Source organism: Anastrepha obliqua, chromosome 3, assembly GCF_027943255.1.
Source record: "Anastrepha obliqua isolate idAnaObli1 chromosome 3, idAnaObli1_1.0, whole genome shotgun sequence".
In the NCBI taxonomy this organism is placed as follows: Eukaryota; Metazoa; Arthropoda; class Insecta; order Diptera; family Tephritidae; genus Anastrepha; species Anastrepha obliqua.
Genome location: NC_072894.1, coordinates 64,728,629 through 64,747,607, shown reverse-complemented (window position 1 = coordinate 64,747,607; position 18,979 = coordinate 64,728,629). Strand labels below are relative to the sequence as shown.

General features: G+C 37.7%; 1 protein-coding gene across 1 annotated transcript; it reads right to left on the bottom strand.

Moving 5' to 3' along the window:
• Positions 1 to 7,005: 7,005 nt before the first annotated feature.
• Positions 7,006 to 8,006, bottom strand: LOC129241695 (endocuticle structural glycoprotein SgAbd-8-like). The gene is made up of 3 exons (XM_054878165.1): positions 7,934 to 8,006; positions 7,606 to 7,851; positions 7,006 to 7,541 (listed from the first exon to the last, which is right to left on the bottom strand). The coding sequence occupies exons 1-3, from the start codon at positions 7,946 to 7,948 to the stop codon at positions 7,173 to 7,175; spliced, it is 630 nt and encodes a 209-aa protein (XP_054734140.1). The 5' UTR covers positions 7,949 to 8,006; the 3' UTR covers positions 7,006 to 7,172.
• Between the last annotated feature and the right edge of the window lie 10,973 nt (positions 8,007 to 18,979).

The following is an 18,979-nucleotide window of genomic DNA, read 5'->3' as shown; positions in this document are numbered from 1 at the left end:
TATTTATTGGACAAGTTTTCTTAACTGAAAGCACTACATGAGAACACGCATTGCAGTGGAGAGATTTGCAAAACAAATAAAAAATCTTTCAGCAACATTAACTGGTCCGCACGATTTGCAAAGATCCAATTGAACTGCGAAGATTCCCATTTGTATTGTACCAATACACTTGCTACATATAGCCACCAACAATTGTGCATGAGGGTGGCCCAACTTTTCAGCTATTAGAACATTTTGTTGTCCTACAACGGTAAACCGCATTGCTTTATACATAGTATGTCGCCTCCGTATGGTAGATAGTTTTTATCACAAACTTTATAGACTCGGAAAAACTAGAAATAGATTCGGAGCTTTTATGTACATTGCATGCTGAGTGACAACCTGTGTTACAAAGTTTTGTATGCCTAGTATAAATACAAGGGCGATCCAAATAAGTACCTGTGAGGGCATTCCTGAAGGAAGTTGGTGTTAGCATCGTGTGCTGCCATTTATCAAACGACGGCAAAACAAATTTCAGACTAATTGACAGACGTGTTTCGTGAGTTTCGCCAGGATGAAAAAAGGGCAGCAAAATGCGAGAAGGTAAAAGCACAGTTGGATGCTGTCTATGAGGATGCTTTGCCATCTATTACCACAGTTATGTAGATATTGGTTCAACGACTTTAAATGTGGGTAAAGAACATCCGTTTTTGATGAGGAGTGACCAGGACGCCCGGCAGAGGTGGTGAGTGAGGAAATCGTTCAAAAAGTCCACAATATGATTTTTGCTGATCGACGAATGAAGGACGCGAAGTAACCATAGGTATGTCGACCGGAACGACAATTAATATTTTACATGATAAGTTGGCGATGAAAACATTGTCGGACCGATGGGTGACGCAATTGCCCACGAGCAACAATAAGCGGATATGGCTGTTAACTTCGAAGCAGTGTTTGGAGTAATTTAAGCATGATTCGAAGAAAATTTTGCGTCGAACTGTCACCGCTGATGAAACTTCGATTCATCATTACATACCAGAAACTAAGCAACAATCAAAATAATGGATTTCTCCTGGTGAATCTGTTCCAAAGATGGCGAACACAGTCCCATCGGCCGGAAAGTTTATGGCGACGATTTTTTGGGATGCGAACGACGTCATCCTCATAGATTTTTTATAAAACGGTAGAACAATCACTGGGCAATACTACAGTGATTTATAGGACCACTTTCTTTGCTGTTCCATCACAATAACACACCAGCACATTCATCCCAAGTTTTCGCCGCCAAACTGCATGAATTGCGTTATGAATTGCTGCCGCACCCCCGGTATTCACCCGATCTTGCCCCTGCGATTTTTTCTTGTTCCCTAACGTGAAGAAATGGCTCGCAGAAAAAAAATTAGAATTCGAACGGCAAATATTTTTTATTATTAGCTTTTTCATTTTCTTTAATAAATCTCATTTATAAACCCCTTACATTGCGTCTATTACCTCTATTCATAAGAGTGCGTACAAAAACAACATGGACAACAATTATAGATCAATCTCTAAACTTACTACAATGACATAGCTTTTTGAATTAGCTATCAGGGATACTTGTAATTTTCAACATGAATTCGCTGCGGATCGGTTTACGGTTACCAATCTACCCGTCATTTCGCAGTACCTGTTAAATTCGTTTGAGTTTGTTTATCAAGTGAATACTATACACACAGATTCCTCCAAGGCATTGGACAAGCATCACGTAGAATTTCAACGGAAACTTTTTTCTAGAATGTGGCCCATTCAGCGTTTTGGTGAGCTATTAAAAGGCAAAAGCACTAATAGTGAATGAACCCCGACAATAAAAAAAAAATATGTGTATAGTATAAATTTTCGGTTATTTCGAATATTTGCAAAAGATAACCCAAAAACCAGATCAGTATAACGGGACTTAGAGATGAGTTTACAAGGAAAAATATGGCGAAGTGTTGGGGATTACGAACGATTAGAACGCGATGTTTTTAAATTTCAATAATTGCAAAAATGTATGATAGTTTACTTCCAAATAGCAAGAAAATGGTGACTGTGTAAAAAATTAAAAAGGCAGGAATGAAGTGGCAGTGTGATGACCATATTTAAATAAATTGCTGGTAATTTATTAGATGTTCGTCTTTGCAAAATCAATACATTCCTACACAAAGCAAGCTGCAAAACTGTCAGTGTGAAGGAAGGTAGCATTTATCTAACGCCATTATTTGTAAAACTAAAACTTCTTTTTCCTTATATGGACCACCCTAGTGCGATCACATAGTCTCAGATAACGTTTCAAATATTTCTGACATTTGTGAATGTATGTAAATCTAACTACTGGTATATATTTATGTAAAAATGTACTGTTTATTTTTTGAAGCTGATACCCGTAATTTATGTCCTATTAGGTACTGAACGAATTTATATGAGAAAGCATTTATTACTGATTAACTTATGGCACAATCAGAGAGGATTTGTATACAGTAGATTGATTGTTTGCGTGAAACTATTGCTATTTATGGTATTTTTATCTTTTTTAATGTCAGAACATCAATTAATTATAATAACATGACAGTGCATACACTCCACTACGAAATTAATGAATCTCTTGTCGTTGAAAGTGTGTGAAATTCAAGTGAGGAAGGTCAATTCATTTCATCTATTTTGAAGTGCTGAATTTAATTATAACACATTTCGGTTTTTTTAAGAAATTTTGTACAAAACAAGTAAAGAAGCACTAAATTCGATCCGAACTGAACATTTATAGCCGCGCACATTTTAGAAAAATTTAATTTTGGCGAGCTGTTAGTTTGTAGAATCTAACAAACTTATAGACAACAAGAGTTATTTTTGTAATAATAGGCTGAAGGAGGTAAATGTAATCTTGTCATTCAAAAATGTGAGCTTGGTTTTATCCAATCTCAGCAATATTTATGTCCGAAATAAATGAGGTGGGTGGGAATGTGTTTTAAGTTGGGATGAGTTTAATTTAGTTCTTACCGAGATACACGCATTCCATTATTGGCTCATGATGTATATAATATTAAGGCACCTTTCTGGTCTAGAATTTCGAAAAAATCGATTTTTTTCATGTTATGATAGTTTATACTTGAAAAAATATACTTGCAAATTTTTATATTGAAATTCGTTGTAGTTTAGACGTTACAGTCCTTTAAAACGAGACCGGTTTGGAGTACGACGCCCAGGCCCTTGAAATTTTAACCGTGTTTTTCTCGAAACTATTTTTTCCGAGTTGGCGTTGGTAATTTCTCAAAAACTACTGATCCGATTGATTTGAATTTTTATTATAATTTTGTAATCAATTTTCGTATTTTTTTTTTAGGAGCGAGAACGTAAAAAAGTCCTTTTTCTTTTTTGTTATTCCAATAAACAGATAAAATACATATCTAGAAATTTTTTTTTTTTTTGTAAATCTGCTGCCCACCTTAGCGATATATCTTCTGATGAATAATCGACCGAATTTTTTTTCAGACGTACCTGAGCAGCCCAATCAGTTACGCCACTGACAAGTGTTACGTCAGGAGAAGCACTTTTTTTTATTATTGTCATTGAAAAAAATATTTTTTTAAAGAATTGATTTAATGAATAAAAACGATTTTCAATTGATACCGATTGTTTTTCTTTAATTTTCAACGCCTTCAATTTTACGTCTCTAGACCAGAAAGGTACTTTAAGTTTAATTAATTTTACTACCAATTTCAAAATTATGCTTTATCTAAATAATTCTCCTATAGCGATCGTTTGGTGTCATATGGGTCGCCGTAGCAGGTAATGGCAAACCTCCGACTGTATTTCTGCCATCAAAAAGCTCCTCATAAAAAAATCTGTCGTTCGGAGTCGTGTTGAACCCCTCCTTATGCCCCTCCATTTGCGTAAAACATCAAAACGCACGCCCCAAGTAGGAGGATGAGTTCGGCCCAACACCCAATAACGGCTGTAAGCGCCACTTATATTATATACTTTTTTAGATGCATGGGGAGTTCCGGATTTTGTTGCTGCTTGTTAATTTGGTTGTATTTGGTGTGTTTTCAAGTATTCCAAAAAGTTTCGCAAAATTTAAATTTTATTGTTAGTTATTGCTTATCAAACGTTTGGGTTATCTTCTCCTTTCAGGGATTTTTCTCTCGAAATCTGTTGATCTTAGATTATTTCGCACATTTTTCATTTATGACCTAAAAACGGAGTTGTTTAATAATGTTGATTTGACTCATGGTTACAAAGTTATGTTCCACAGAAATAATGGGGTCCATGGAAAATGTCACGACCTCTTGAATAAACTCATCCTCATTTATCTTATTGTAAGCACTTACTTTAAATATTTATAAATATCACCATTGTTTTGTAAGTCTTAATTTTTCCAATAATCAATCAGCATAGAGTCATATAACTGAAGCCAGCAGCATAGGTACTTTTAATTTAATTAAAATATGCCCTATATGCTACATATGTATTTCTAAGAACCCTCTCGGTTTTCGCTTATAAATTGGGTTCTCTACCAAACTGACTTCTTTCCTCTACCAACTATGAAACAGCGAAGTTTGGTGACTTGGCGTATGAATAATGAATTTAAGATTTTTAAAATGTTTACGTATGCAAAGTACTGGGGTATTATCAAAAACAAACATCCTCCTGTATGCTAATATACTTACATAAAGCTTATTTTGACAAAGGTCAGTAACCTGCTGCATAATTAAAGACATAGTTTGACTGACCATCAACGTACTACGTACGTACGTACATACTATTAGCGAAGAGGAAATTTGTATGTATTTCAGGAGCATGATCGGAAATTACTCACCCTATAGCACACCACTAATACGAGGAGGAGCTCGGCCGAACTACCAAAAACGGTGCAAGCGCCAATTATAAATATATACATATATTATAAATAATACCACTGTAAGTTAGGTCCACCTGTCAGCATGACTCAGCTCAGCGCCAATAATATACGAGGAGTATTAAGTATAAACATTCCCATTATATATGGAACACAATTTCGTTATGTGGCTGCCTCAGCTACCTTTAGAGTAGCGCATTCTGTTAACCCAGTTTTACATGAGCTTGGTGACGGTTTCTGGCTCCATCTCCGAAATGACTTGCTCGATAATCACCTCAAAGGCCTGAATCGTTAAGGAATTATTCGCATAGTATTAGCCCTTCGCGACACCTCACAAAAGAGTCTAACGATAATTAACAGTCTCGCCTTCCAAAGGGCAGAGGATTAACAGAGGCAGTGGAAGATAGTTTCGTTTTTCTCTGATTGTTTACAACTGTGAGAATATGCATATATTTTGAGGATACCTATTTTGGCTGCTTGCTCTACTAGGGGCCAGAAGCCAGTTATCACAGTCATGAGTCTGCAGACATCCCTTCGTTTCATATTTATCAATGTTGACACTTGTTTCTGAGTATAGCTGAGTCTTAACGGTCTGCTAATTATGCATATCGTCTCCAACACCATATTCCATTTTTGAACCATCTGTATAGACTTAGTGGCGAAGTTATTTAGTGAAAGTCCCTTTCTTCATTCCTCACGAGATGGAATGAAAGTTCTTATTAAATATCACCGTTGAGACGATGTAGTCAGCCCTGCCCGAGGTGTACTGAGTTCGTCGCAGCAATAGACTGGCATGACCATGAGGTTTTTTTCTTCCAACGTCCCACTTCATTTAACTTAAAGGCATTCATCTTCTTGATATGCAAATATATCTGAATAACATGTACCAGCGTATTAAAAGCCTCCCTAGGACATGATATAATGGCATCGACCGTTATTTCAAAGGCTGATCTTTGTATTCTGCCAAATATGAGTTCCGTTTTACGTGGGCTTATGCCACAGCCTGTAGCCCAAGGGTTGAGATTACCTAGCGCCCTTTGAATGATCCCACTGATTGTATTAGCATCATCAGCACACACCACCACTTTTACTCCAACTCTATTAAGTTTAATCAAGATTTTGCTTATCACATATAACCAAAGAAGTTGAAATAATAACCCTCCCAGCGGAATTCCCCCATTGAACCTCTTCGTTATGGTGATATTTCCCACATTAGCTTTGATGATCCTGGATTCTAGCAAAGAGATGAACTACTAATGCAATTGTCCCTAAGTCTATCAACCCCCGATGGATGGAATCAGTCTTAACGTTATACTGTTTGTTTCCTAGAGAGCCTTCTATTGCTGGAATAACCGCGTTAAGCGCTGTCTCCGTAGATTTGGCTTTAGGACACGCATGTTGCGCATAACTCTCCAATGATCTTCCCAGGTGTATATCCAAAAACCTTTCAAAAGTTTTTTAGAAAAAAGAAGCGAGAGACCTTATTTTGGTATAAAGGGTAACGAAAGGTAGTGTGCCTACAATTGCTGAGTCAATTTAAGACTAATTCTTTAAAGGTGGTGTTACTAGAACGAACCAAAGAAAAAAATCAAACCAACTGATCTATTGATGTCACCTTAAATACTGAACTTTGTTGGCGAGGTCTTTGCGCAAAATTTTGTACCAGACTGATGCGTGAAATCTTGGGTTGTTGGGATCAATTGCGAACTCTGAAAATATTTCATGTGTACGAGTATAAACAAATGTGGCACAGCATATGGCACAAATATATTTTGTACTAAGAATATATGTACTTACATGCAAATGCGCATCGGTGTTAATTTTGTTAGGTTGGCTGCTACGTTCAGTATTTCTAATCATAAAGGCATAAAACGTTCGTCCGCTGTTGAGTATCAGCTTAGATTTTAAGCTCTTTAATGATCACCATCTCACTACACATGTAGACATAGAATTTCGATGCATTGAGATATGTAAATTTATCTAAAGAACTAGAAAATGAAAGTACCAAGTGAAAAAGGTGTTGCACCATTCACATATGTGTAAGCAATGTTAAAGATTAAGGAATGAAAAGATTAATTTTAATTATATTATATGTTAACTGTTTTTTTATTATAATCATTTTTATATGTAAATGTAAGTGCCGAAATTCAGCATATTCTATTTTTGGTATTTTTGGTATTTTAGGTCTATATTTTTGAAACCACAATTGTTTTTTTATCTCCATAAAATATCCTCAAATTTTTGGAAAAAATCTATGGTTTTTGCCTAAGTAATAAATTTACTTAAAATTCCAATTTTACAATTCACCTAAACATTTCATCCCCTAATAAAGATAACCATTATTTGGTACTCCTCCACCACCACCTCCACCTCCGCCATTGCAGACGTTACCACCATTATTAGGACAACCACTACCGCCATCGCCACCATCTCCAGGATGTCCGCCACCAGCAGCAATCTTATCCAATGCATCTTGTATCTCCGGCGGTATTGGCGGAGGAGTTGGCAAATGATCACCCTGAGGTTGAAACCCATTCTCATCGGCAGTATAGGTCACCAGGAAGGCCTGGCCCTCAGGGCTAGTATATGAAAAGGATCCTTCGGCTGTTAAAACTGCATTACATGGATCGTCAGCGTTTTTCACATAACCAGATTCCTGCGCATTGATACCGTTGCCAGTTTCGTATTCATACTGTCAAGATAGTTTCAAATGTAATTACACATTATTTGATCAGCGGTAGTTTTTAATTAATTACTTGGTATGAACCATCAATATTGACTTTAGATTCCAGCTTGATAATAGGTATATCAGAGCCTGCACCTGGTGCACCGCCACCACCACCACCGCCTCCACCAAAAGAACCGCCACCGTTGGGTGGTGGATATGAATAACCCCCACTAGGGGGCGATGGCGGTTTCGGTGGTGGTGGTCCTCCTTTTGGGTAACCACGTGGTACCGCCAAAGTGTTGCCGAAGAAAATGCAACCTATCACAAAAATTAACTATAACACAAGCAAACAAAAAAATATTATTCTTTTAATACAGCCTCGTCAATCATAATACTGTTAATTTAGGTCAACCAACCTGCACGCTTTGCATGCTTATGGATGAGCTCCTCGCTCTGTGTTTGGATGAAAAATAAACTACACTACACTCAACTACCGAAATTGCACTAACTTGAGAAGCTACAATGGATTTGATTTTATAAACTTTGACGGCTGGGAGGCAATGTATGTATTATCGATGGAAAACAATGTATTACACGATGTAGTAAAACGATTGAATGATCCTCACGCACCAAAGGTCAGTTAGAGTCTGGTAAAGCAGACGAAAAAGTCAAAAGCTGATAAAGATTCAAGCACTGAGAAAAATGGTTCGGGAATATTCTTAAAAAACTAAAGTGCCCTAGTATAAAACTGTTTAAAGAAGGTAACCAACAATTAGCCATTCCCCTAACTCTTATATAGACCAATGTAACATCGCAGTCTTTAAGTTTTATCATTTTTCAATCAAATAAATCATTTCCAATAATGTATCGAATCGCAGAAATTTGGCTTATCATTAGAGAAAGGTACTTTTCTAATAAATGGGCTGAAAAGTCCCGGGCCTCACACATAGATGGCATACTGTATTCACCTCTTTTTCAGTTAGTACTTACCTTAAAAAGGCAGCTGTTTAAATTTCATGATAGTATATTTATTAGTTCGTGAGTTATTGTGCTATAAGTGATGACTAAGGCTAATTTGGTTATTTTCAAAACAATGGATCAAAAAGAATTTCGAGTTTCAATATTACACTGCTTCTTGATGGAAAAAAATACCTTGAAAAGTGTTTTGGGAACTCCGCTTCATCAGAAACGACAATAAAACTATGGTTGATGACTTCAAACGTGGTCGTAGAGACATCGAAAAACGTCCAAAGGAGGCGGTAACTCCGGAAAACATAAAAAAAGCCACCAAATCGTTTTGGACGACAAAAGAACGAGTTGGCTTTAATGCTTAAGCATTTGACTATGAGAAAGCGCTGTTTAAAGTGGGTGCCGCGTTTGCTAACTGTTTTGTCTCATGAAGACAACGAACCATGTCACAAGTTAATCAAAACAAAACAAAACTACATGAATTGAATTTCGAATTGTTCCCACATCCTTCGTATTTGCCAGATTTAGCTCCCAGCTAGCTACTAGCTGTTCGCGGATGTAAAAAAAATGCTCGCTGGTAAGAAATTTTGCTTGAATTAAGACAAAAACTGAGGCTTATTTTCAGGCAAAGTGGTATCGAATTGTTAGAGCGGCGCTGAATGATTGCATTGTCCTTGATGAAAATTATGTTGATGAATAAAGCTAATTTTGAACAAAAAAACGTGTTTTCTTTGTTACGTCCGGGACTTTGCAGCCCATATGTTATTTTGGGGGGCTTTGTTCGCCTCTGGTGATAAGTTGAAATAAGTCCTATATCTACACGAATATGAAATTCCAAATATGATTCCTACAAAATTATGTGTCATTGCACAGAATGTGACAAAGAATGGTTTGTTTTTAAAGCCCTCTCTACCCCTGCATCACTTCGCGAAATATTAAAATTTTATTTCTGGTCATGCTGGTATCTAAGGCATTGAACTCGCTGATGAGCGTGCAAATATAACACAGATTTCGCTATATTTGCATTATCAACACTTCTACAAATTGAATAACTAAACTTTCCTAAATTTTCCCATCAGACTCTCCTTGCAGAGGTATCAGAACTTTTGTACGACTAAAAATTGGGCACTCAATGGAGTCTTGAGAGATTTGTCAGTACAACATCTGCTGCACGAACGCCCTGGACTAAGCCAGATTTGAACAACAGTTTTTGGCAACAGCAAGCACCCTGGCCATCTGAAATAAGGAAACTCATTTAGTATGATATTAACACTTTTCTCAAATCTCAAATCTTGTCTTAAATAAATATATAAATTTATTGTTACCTTTCTTCCGGCATGTCACCAAGTTGCACATACTTGATGTAAAATATCTTATAAGTAGAGAGCCGAATGCCTTAATAGCCGGTGCTCTAGTTATTTCCACAATATTCCTTGCCTTCGTACATCAGTGAAGAAAATTCGACAAATTGTCCGCTCAACCAGGAATATTGCTGCTGTTGCCGATAGTGTGCGCATGAACCTGAGAACATAGTTTTGCTGCATATCGCTCTCAATAGTAAATATAAAAATATCTGATTCAGCTAACTTGAAAAATACTGCAGAAGGTATAATAACCGCTTACGCGATTTTGAACGAGTTTAACAAAGCCACTCGTTTCTTCTCCGTGCTAACCGGCGCCAGTTGGAAACACCAAGTGAACCCAAGCCCTTCTCCACCTGATCTTTGGAACGCAGAAGAGGCCTTCTTCTTCCTCTACTACCAGCAGCTGATACGGCATCGAATACTTTCAGAGCCGGAGCGTTTGCAACCATTCGGGCGTCATAACCCAGCTAACGCAGACGCTGGATCTTTATTCACTGCAGTATGTCTATGTCGTCGTAAAGCTCATACAGCTATTCGTTCAATCGCCGGCGATATTCGTCGCCACCAACGTCAAAGGTCCAAAAATCTTTCGCAGAATCTTTCTCTCAAACACTCCAAAGGATGCCTCAACGGATATTGTCATCGTCCAAGCTTTTGCGCCATGCGATAGAACGGGTTAGTTTTATTCGTCGAGAGGGGACTTTACTACTTAATTTCCTAATTAGTTCAAAGAAGCATTTGTTGGCAAGAGAGATTCTACATTGGATTTCCAGGCTGACATTAATATCGAAGTTAATGCTGGTTCTTAAATAAAGGAAGTCTCTTACAACCTCGAAATCATAACTGTCAACAGTGGCGTGGGTGCATATACGCGAGTGCGCCGACTATTTCTTGATGACAGGAGGTACTTCGTTTTGTCCTCGTTCACCACCAAAGCCATTCGCTTGGCTTCTTTATGCAATTTAGAAATGCCAAATTAACAGCGGTTGTTAAGGACAATGATATCAATATTATCGGCATACGCCAACAATCGGCTCGCACGATCTTTTCCACCATCAGGTTAAAGAAGTCATACGACAGCGAATCACTCAGTCTGGAACCTCATTTGGTATCAAACTGCTCGAAGAAGTCCTTCGCAATACTGACAACGCTGCTGGTATTGACCAGCGTCATTTTATATAGCCGTATTAGTTTTGCGGGGATACAAATTCAGACATCGCGGCATATAGGCAACTTCTTTCCATGCTGTCGAGTACAGGTTTGAAATCTACAAGACTTGGCGTACTGTCAATATCTGATCGATGGTAGAATTTCCAGGACTAAAGCCACACTCATAAGATGCAACCAGTTGGTGGGCTTGAGCCTTTCACACAATGTGCTGGACCATATACGCGATATTTGGAAGACTAATCCTGCGGAAATTGGTACACATTGCAGTATCACCCTTCTTGTGGATTGGACCCTTCTTTACACATATATATACGTAGTGGTAAATCTAAACGTAAATGCAGTTTGTCTACTTGCACACCTAGTGCATATACAAGTTATAAGAAATGTTGTTATTATAAAATAAACACTAGCATTCGTGCTATACTAAATGAAACGCTTCAGTTTAAAACCCTCTAATAATATTTCTAAAAGTATCAACTTTCAGTGTAGCCATTATGATTGTACAATGCATTATGATGAAATAAATTTGTATATATATACGTATGAATATCAACAACAATACAAATACATATGTATAAATATCCAGATGAAGTAATGCACTGATTATCAAAGCACACTCATCGACACCTTCTTCGTGCTTCATATTTATAAAAGTGAGCATGCGTGTCCAATGCAGCGGCCTACTACGATATGCTTCAAATGCATTAGCTGATTACGTTGATGTCTGCCTTGAAAATAGAACTAGCAATTGCACAAAATATATTTATATCGTTTGTATGCTTTTAGAAAATAAACCAAGGATACACTTCTTGGCTTTTTTTTAATTAAATAGGCCTTTTTTTACATTAATACGAAACTGGATGTTGGGAGACTCCATATTTAGTAGACTGGAGTTAAATTTTCGAAGATATTATGTCTTGTATTTGTTTTTGATTTGGCTGATATCGGATATATGTAATATATTATATTATATTATTATTGCTATGTACATATGAGTTCTTCTTCCAGAGAGGCTCTATAAGAAACTATAGCCTATTTGTAAATCAAGCGGACTAAATGGTGCTTAAACATAAACATATTACTTCTTTACTTGATTTTGACAATAAGTTTTCCATAATCCCAGAGAGTTAGTTTAAGGTACCCAGGTTGCTTGTCTAAGGCAAGACACTCGGTGGCCCTAAGGCCCATTCTGATATCTGCATTTGAGTTTCATCCCCTAACTAAGTTGCTTAACCCACTTGGATATTTTAAAAAAGATGCCTAGATATTTTTCAAATTTCCCAGGTCTTCAAAGATATAATCGCCAAGATATCTGACACGGCTTCTTTGAAATGCAGGGCATTCACAGATTAGGTGTTGTACCGACTCAGTTTTTTCTTAACCTTCACAGCTCCTGCAGAAGTCATTGGGAGGTACACCGAATCTACTGGCTAGAGTGTCAATAGCTCAGTTACCCGTTATAATTCCAGAAGATTGTAAGAAGTAAAATTTCCCGAACGTCTTAACCGAAGGTATACAGCTAAATGATGGACTGAATTGAATACCACACTCAATGAAAGCATCTTAGCATCTCGAATAAGTAAAAATAAATAAATCGATCTTTAATTCAAAAATTACTCTGGCCGTTCAACTATCAGTACATCTGTGTAATGCAATACTACATCTTCGCAGACAGCAATATGAAGACAAACGAACTGGTCACTAGGTCTACAATGAGCATTTCATGGTTTCTTGGCCATAAGAATATTCCAGAAAATTGAATCGGGAAAAAAGAGAAAAGAAATACTTTTGGTAAACCGGATTGAATCCTCTTGCGATTAATAGTTGGAATAAGAATTTGAGGCTTATCTTATGCGCATCCAACGACCCTTGCTGCAGCTGCAGAATCGAGAAAGAAGTATATGGTGGGCCGTGTAAAATTTGCTTTTTGAATCGGCTATAAAAAAAAAACTAATCAATATTTTTTCAAACCTTTTATTTTATTTTGAAGATTGAACATTGTCATTTATGAATAAAAAATAATATCGTTCAAATAACTGCCACGACTGGCTTTACAGTAGGCCATTCGATCAACCCAATTTTTAAGCACATTTTCGATTGTTTGGGCTCCAATTTCATGAATAGCAACTTCGATTTAGTGTTTTAAAGCATCAATCGTCTCTGGATGGTTCGCATAGCATTTGTCCTAAACGGCTCCCCACAAAAAATAGTCCAACGGGCTTAAATCACAGCTCCGAGGCGGCCAATTGATATCGGAATTTAAAAACGGTAGCCAAAAGTTCGAGTGTAACTTTGGCAGTGTGAAAAGTTGCACCGTCCTGTTGAAACCAAATGTCGTCCATGTCATCCTCTTCAATTTTTGGAAACAAAAACTCGTTGAGAATGTCATGGTAACGCTCGCCATTTACTGTAACCGCGGAAGAAGAAGAAGACTCACCACTTTGGAAATAGGTTTTCAATATTTCCCAATTTTGTTCAAGCGTATAGCGTCCCATTTCGTAAATGTTAAACCTTTAAGTAAATTATGAACACATTTGACATGTCATTTGTGTTACCATTCTCAAAAAAATAGGTGGTTCAAAAAGCAAACGCTATATGGCCTACCCGTTAGAAAGTTTAAAGCTACTATTTCACTTGTCGGGGTACGTATATATATATATATTTATTCCTTTTACTCCATAGTGAAGCATAGGGCTACAACAAAACTCTTAAATCTGTCCCTGTCCAATGACATTCTTTTAATTTCATTCCAGTTCATTTCACTTAATGTTATCTCCTTCTCTAGCTGTCTTCTCCAAGTATGCGCTGGGCGTCCCCTTCTGCGTGATCCCTGTGGGTTCCATTCAATGGCTTGCCTCGTGATATCTTGTGCGGGTTTTCTGAGCGTATGGCCGATCCAGTTCCACTTTCTTTTCAGAATATTTGTTTTGATGAGCGTATGGTTCGTCAGCTCCCACAGTCTGTCGTTGGTTATAGTTTCTGGCCACCTTATCTTTAGTATACGCCTAAGGCAGCGATTTGTAAAAGATTGCATGCGTTGTATTAGCCGTGGCGCAGCATTCCATGTTTCACATCCGTATAGTAAAACGGATATGACGTTGGAATTAAATATTTTTAGTTTGGTGCCACGCGACAAGAATGAGGAGCTCCAGATGTTTTTCAATTGACCGAATGCTTGCAGCGACTTATTTATTCTGTTTTCGATGTCTTCCGCACAGCCGCCAGAGGTTGAGATAATGCATCCTAGGTAGCAGAAACTTTGAACTTCCTCTAAAGGTGTTGAGTTTAGTAGGAATGGGCGCGTGTTGTTTGCATTTATGCGCATGGCCTTGGTTTTAGAAACATTGATGTTGAGTCCCACTTTCGATGCCAGTGTCGATATCGATTTGAGTTTTCGTGCCATGTCGTCGTAGTTGTGCGCAAGGATGCAAATATCGTCGGCGTAATCGAGGTCGTTTAAGGATCCACGAAGACCCCATGTGATGCCTCTCTGATTAGCAAGAGCCTGACCTAAAATGGCGTCAAGGACAATGTTAAAGAGAGTTGGAGAGAGCGGGCAACCTTGTTTTACTCCAGCTTTAACAATTATTGGCTCGCTTAGCTGTCCTTCATGTAGGATTCGGCAGCGTGCGTCCGTATATAAGTTTATAATGAGATTAATCATTCTTTCGGGAATGCCTTTACATCGGAGCGCGGCCCAAATAGCGTCGTGACGAAGAGTATCGAATGCCTTAGCAAAGTCGATAAATATTAAATAAAGCGGTGACCGATATTCCACGCTTTGCTCCACTATTACCCGGAGGCTGTTTACGTGGTCAACACATGATCGGCGTGGCCTGAAGCCCGCTTGTTCTTCACGAAATATTGATGTCGAGTAAGCTTCGTGGATTCGTTTATTTATAATATGGGCAATGATTTTATTAACGCTGCATATAAGTGTAATTCCTCTCCAATTAGTACATTGCGAGAGATCGCCTTTTTTTGGAATTTTTATTATAACTCCTTCCTTAAGCTCGCCTGGAAGGTGCCCGTCTGACCAGAAGCGTTCGATGATAGGTTGAACGAGCTTAGCGCTAGTAATTGGGTCTGCCTTTAATAGTTCTGGTGCGACGTTATCAATGCCAGGCGCCTTATTGGCTTTTAATGTTGTTATTGCATCTGCAATTTCTTTCATGGAGGGGCATTGCGTCCGAACGCTATCGTTATCAGCGTGTCTAGCGCAATTGCATTGTAAATTGCTGCTTCCATCAGTGTTGGAGAGTAGATTTTTGTAAAAGTTTTCCCAGACTTTGAGTTGGTCGTTACTTGAGCTGGCAAGCGAACCATTCTCGTCTCGGATTGGCTTACTAGTGGTAGACGGGCGGTTCGCTAGCTGCTTCACTGTTTTATACAAGTCCCTGCTGCGGTGTGTCTCGCTTGCGGCCTGTGCTTCTTTAGCAATGTTTTCGATTCGTCTTCTTTTGTCGCAACGCGCGCTTCTTTTAACCATGCGATTTAGTAAGTTGTGTTTTCTCTGCGAATCAGGCTTCGCGCTTCGAGTTCTAGCGGTATTGATTGCGGCTTTGGCAGCTTTCCGTTGTTGAATAAGATTCCAAGTTTCGTCGGATATCCATTCTTTTCGGTTTGTTTTGATGTAACCAATGTGGTTGTTAGCAGCAGTTATAAAAATGTTTTTAATACCGGGCCAGTGATCACGCGACTCACCAGGGTTGTTTCTTTCAGCTGACTTCAGAGCATCAGTGTATGCGTTTGCCACTTCGGCCACCTCGTCGGGGTACGTACCTTACCTAAAAGTTCCCAGCGCCAGGTGACGCTCTAAGTCAACTGATTTCAGTTCTGTTCTTTTTTTTTTTTTTTTTTTTTTGTTAGGCTAGTTTGTGGTCTGTGATTAACATTCTAACCAAAATTGAATCGCCATATTCGTAAAAGTTACCCCATGCACGATACGATCTGCACGTATTTTCGTTTTTTTACAATTTTAAAAATTGATTTGAATTTACAACAACGAGTTTGTATTGTTAAAAATGGATTCAATGGTGTGAAAACTTATGAAACATTAAGCAACTGTTTTTGGCAATGATACTCTACAGAAAACAACCGTTTACGAGTGTCATGAACGCTTCAGAAGAGATTGTGAATCCAGCGAGTAAGATGAACGTAGTGGCAAGCCGTTAACATCTGAAACTGATGAAAACATCAATAAATTGAAAGAAAAATGTATCAAAATTCATCAAATAAACCATCAAAAGCTGGAAGAGTCATCCATCATTGTAGTTAATAATTTGGGTTTGCGCCGTCTTGCCGCAAAATTGGTCCCAAAGGACCTGAATTTCATGCAAAAAAGGGGCCGCGTTGATATCGCCAAATACATAATTTCCAAGATGGAAACCAACCCGATATTTATCAGACGCATCATTATTGAAGAAGAGACGTGGGTTTATGAGAACGACTCGAAATCTTAAGAGTTCCGAATAAACCAAGACCAAAAAAAACAATCACGGCGTTTTCAGTCAAAAAAGAAAGTGATGCTCACAGAAAAAAATGTATCCAGGAGGCCAGACCCTTAATAAAGACTATTATTTGGGCCATTATGAGACGTTTATGTGAAGCAATTCGCCAAAAACGAAAGGATTTGTAGGAAAAAAACTCACGGATTTTGTGCTGTGAATTTCTGACCAGGAACGAAACGAATACCATCCAACAGCCCTCAAATTCAGCTAATATGGCTTCCTGTGATTTTTATTTGTTTGATTGAGTCAAAAAACCATTACGAGAAACGCGTTTTAACAGCCGAATGAATATAATGGAAAAATCGAAGACGGCTCTGAACTATACCGAAAATAAAGTTTCAAAAATATAGCGTTGCGGTTGATTAGAAATACTTTCAAGGCGATAATATCTATTTTGAGGAATAAACATTTTACATTTTTAGAATACATCCCGACAACAACCCTTTTCCATGATGAACATATACTCGTACAGCAAATTGAAAGTATTCGTAAAAGCAACCCAACTCAAATACGAGTAAAGACTGTAAACTATGTGAAAATGTGCGCGTCATGCCCACTCTAAAGAAGCTCAACTCACTTCGAGTTCAAAGTGCACAAATTATCGTGGAATAAATTGAGCAAAGATTATTCATTGCAATAGGAAATCTCTTTTCACTAATTCTAACAAATGATAAAATACTGATAAATAGATATCAACACAAATTCTCCTACCTTTTCAACTCCATCTAAACTCACCCTAAATTTTTACCTACAGGACGCCTTACTTAATCGCTTAAAACAACAAAACCCGCTGGGCCACAAGTAAACTCTAATTTTAATTAAAAATCATTTAAAATAGCGCATTTAGTTGATAAAACGAAAAGTGCTGCCAGCTTCAATATTTGAAATGCATTAAGTTATTAAGTGGGGCATTTATTGATTAGAAAATTAGATATTCGCAGATTGAAAATTTAAGAGCCATGATATATTTCAAAATTAACAAAAGAATTCTTATTGGTTTATTGGTCATATGACTCCCATATTCAGGGTCCCCCATAATGATTTCTATGGGGTCTGAAGAAATCAAGAAGGAACAGAATCCATTCGGCACTTTCTGCGCGAATTCTCTACTCTTTTAAGAATGCGCTTAAAATTTCTAGGAGGTCACTTCTTTCACGACTATTTATTTGCATCTTATGCAAAAGCTTGTTTAATATGTCTCATCAGGTCCATTCATTAATATTTGCTGAAACTTTAATATTCCTTGTAAAGATTTTGCAGGTTGCAAGAGAATAAAATTTTCAAATTTTTTCTCACAATTTGCAATTTGAAATATAGGGAATAAAAACAAAGTAGAAATGGCTGCAAAAGTTGGGATATGCTGGGAAATAAATCTGCATTGTTTAACTCTTACAATTTTAAATTATTTTAAGAAAAAACCTGATACCATACTTTATATGGTTCTGAGCCATTAATTGGTTTTGATGCTGTTGATAAGAGTTTAATATAATATATTTTACCGCAAAGGAACAGATGTCCACGGAAGCAGGACATCTCTGCTCTGCTGGAGTAGATTGCTAAATATGCCTTTTTTTTGCTTTTTTTTTTTGGAAAGAGGTTTAAGTCAAAATGTCAGAAACATCATCAAAGGCACCGTCGCACCAGTGGTATGTGGGGCATGCTTCCACTAATGCTATAACAACCCTCCACCTTGGCTAAATTCCACTCCGGGTTACATCAGAGTTGTGCCACGCTTATGTCTGCTAACATAACAGATACCTGCGCCCAGGTTCCTCCTACGCCTTCGATAATATCCATTTCTTCCCCAGTGATTTTGGAGTAAATGGTATATGCTCTTGTCATCTATCTGATACTGTAGTGAGTGCTTATCTCAAGCGTCTGTTCGATTGTTTGCCTGTCTGAAGCTGTTCGTCGCCCGTGGTATGCTGCTGCTATTGTCGCCGTTGAGCTTTACTTTCCCAATCAATGTATTGCAGTTTCGTCATGATTGAGATCGCAAACGCTCTTACAACGTCCCATTTGATGCTGAACAAACACATGTCCTGCACAAGTCCAAGTTGATATGGAATTGTCTTCAACTATTAATAAACATCCCATCTATGAACCAGATATAACTCAAATGGGTACCTGGTCACTGTTCTTGCTTCGTTATACGCGCCGAGAAAAGTACAGCTTTGGGATTTATCAAAAGCGAAACTAGTAAATCAATATGACTTTAGACGAGCACCGAAAATAACAGATTCACTCCGAAAATATCAACATCTGAATATGGGTATTTCGGCAAATGCTACATTAGTTAATTAACACCTGTAACCTAACAGAGATTTATTTATATTGCAGTAAATCTTCTAAAAACTAATCAATTCTGGCAAAACTTGCAACATTTCCGAAACTGGTCATTTCTACTATAAAGTTTCGATACAGTGGAACAGCGTTTCATTATGAACAC